At 40.7% G+C, this 1,499-nt stretch overlaps 1 protein-coding gene across 1 annotated transcript; it reads left to right on the top strand.

Annotated features, from left to right (window-relative positions):
• Window positions 1–742: 742 nt before the first annotated feature.
• Window positions 743–1,294, top strand: LOC133367824 (olfactory receptor 14C36-like). Its single transcript, XM_061591926.1, has one exon. It carries the CDS (start codon window positions 743–745, stop codon window positions 1,292–1,294), a length of 552 nt encoding a protein of 183 aa, XP_061447910.1.
• The last annotated feature ends 205 nt before the right edge of the window (window positions 1,295–1,499 follow it).

Below are 1,499 nucleotides of genomic sequence, written 5' to 3'. Positions count from 1 at the left end.
CACATTACAGTGTACACAGGTACAAGCCATCTCTACATGTCTACAAGTGCTTTTTGTATAAAGAGCATATACTCATTGATTTCTATAGTTCAACTACTGTGTACACAAACACATAAACTGTACACTTGTTGAAGGTTACTTATGAATAACTGCAAGTGCACAGTTCAATTTTTAATGTATACAGATTATACTCTCATTGAATGTGTGAACACCCCTCCTAAGGTTAACATTAACCTGGAGGAAAGAACTGGTGGGGAGGGAGAAACATCAGCCATGCCAACAGTATGTACTTGCCGTTTTCTTTTTCCTCAATAAAAAAAATGAGCCAATTGATTTCTTTTTAAAAATATGGGGAATATGTGAGAATAAGACCATTCTACCTTACTAACTTCAGGTACTTCTCCTTGTCTATTTTTATGCAGGGCAAAATGTTTTAAGGACAAAATGCCCAATGACAGCACCATCCTCTTGGGTTTCTCTGAAGTTCGGGAAATACAACTTGGCATTGGCAGGGAACATTCTCATCTTCATGGCTGTGGTCATAGATCCCCATCTTCACAGTTCCATGTACTTCTTCCTGGCAAATTTATCTATTATGGACCTTGGGTATATCTCAGTCACAATACTCAAAGCTATGGCTAAGTGTCTCATGAACACCAGGTTGATATTTTATTCTGAATGCATCACTCAAGTCTTCTTCCTTTTTTTCTTCAGGGCATCATATTTTTTCCTCCTTACAGTCATGGCATATGACCGATATGTTGCCATATGTGACCCACTGCATTATGGGACAGTAGTGAATAAGGAAACCTGCATCCAAATGGCAGCTATCACATGGATCAGTGGTCTCCTCTATGCAACATTACACACTGGAGCCACCTTTGCAGTTCCCTTCTGCTCCAACCCAATCAATCAGTTCTTATGTGTAATACCTCAACTACTCAAGCTCTCCTGTTCTGACTTGTACCTTATTGAAGTTGTGGCTATTAGCTTTAGTGCATGTTTTGGATTGGGCTGTTTCAGTTTCATAGTTGTGTCCTATGTGGAGATCTTCAAAACAGTGCTCAGAATCCCCTCTGCACAGGGTAGAGACAAAGTCTTCTCTACTTGCATCCCTCATCTCACAGTTGTCTCCTTGTTTCTTTTCACTGGCGTCTTTGCCAACTTAAAGCCAACTTCCAACTCCAGGGCAGACTTGGACAGTGCTGTTGCCATGGCTTACTGTGTTCTCCCCCCACTGATGAATCCAATAATTTATAGCATGAGGAATAAGGAGATCAAAGCAGTGCTGTAGAAACTTTATGAAAGATCCTGGAAGAAGCATATCAAAGGAAGATGTGGTTGTAAAGCTCTGTGGCATCCCATGCAACCAGGACACATAAGACCCTGAGCCAGCATGAGTAACAAAGAAAACCACAGCTTATCCTGCCAACTGTTCACATATCTTTATGGAAGACCCTCCATTAAGAGGAAGTGAAGACATTTGTTTGACACATAAT

Source organism: Rhineura floridana, chromosome 11 (genome assembly GCF_030035675.1).
Source record: "Rhineura floridana isolate rRhiFlo1 chromosome 11, rRhiFlo1.hap2, whole genome shotgun sequence".
Classification (NCBI taxonomy): domain Eukaryota; kingdom Metazoa; phylum Chordata; class Lepidosauria; order Squamata; family Rhineuridae; genus Rhineura; species Rhineura floridana.
The sequence above is the reverse complement of the archived record's forward strand: the minus strand, read 5'-3'. Positions and strand labels throughout refer to the sequence as shown.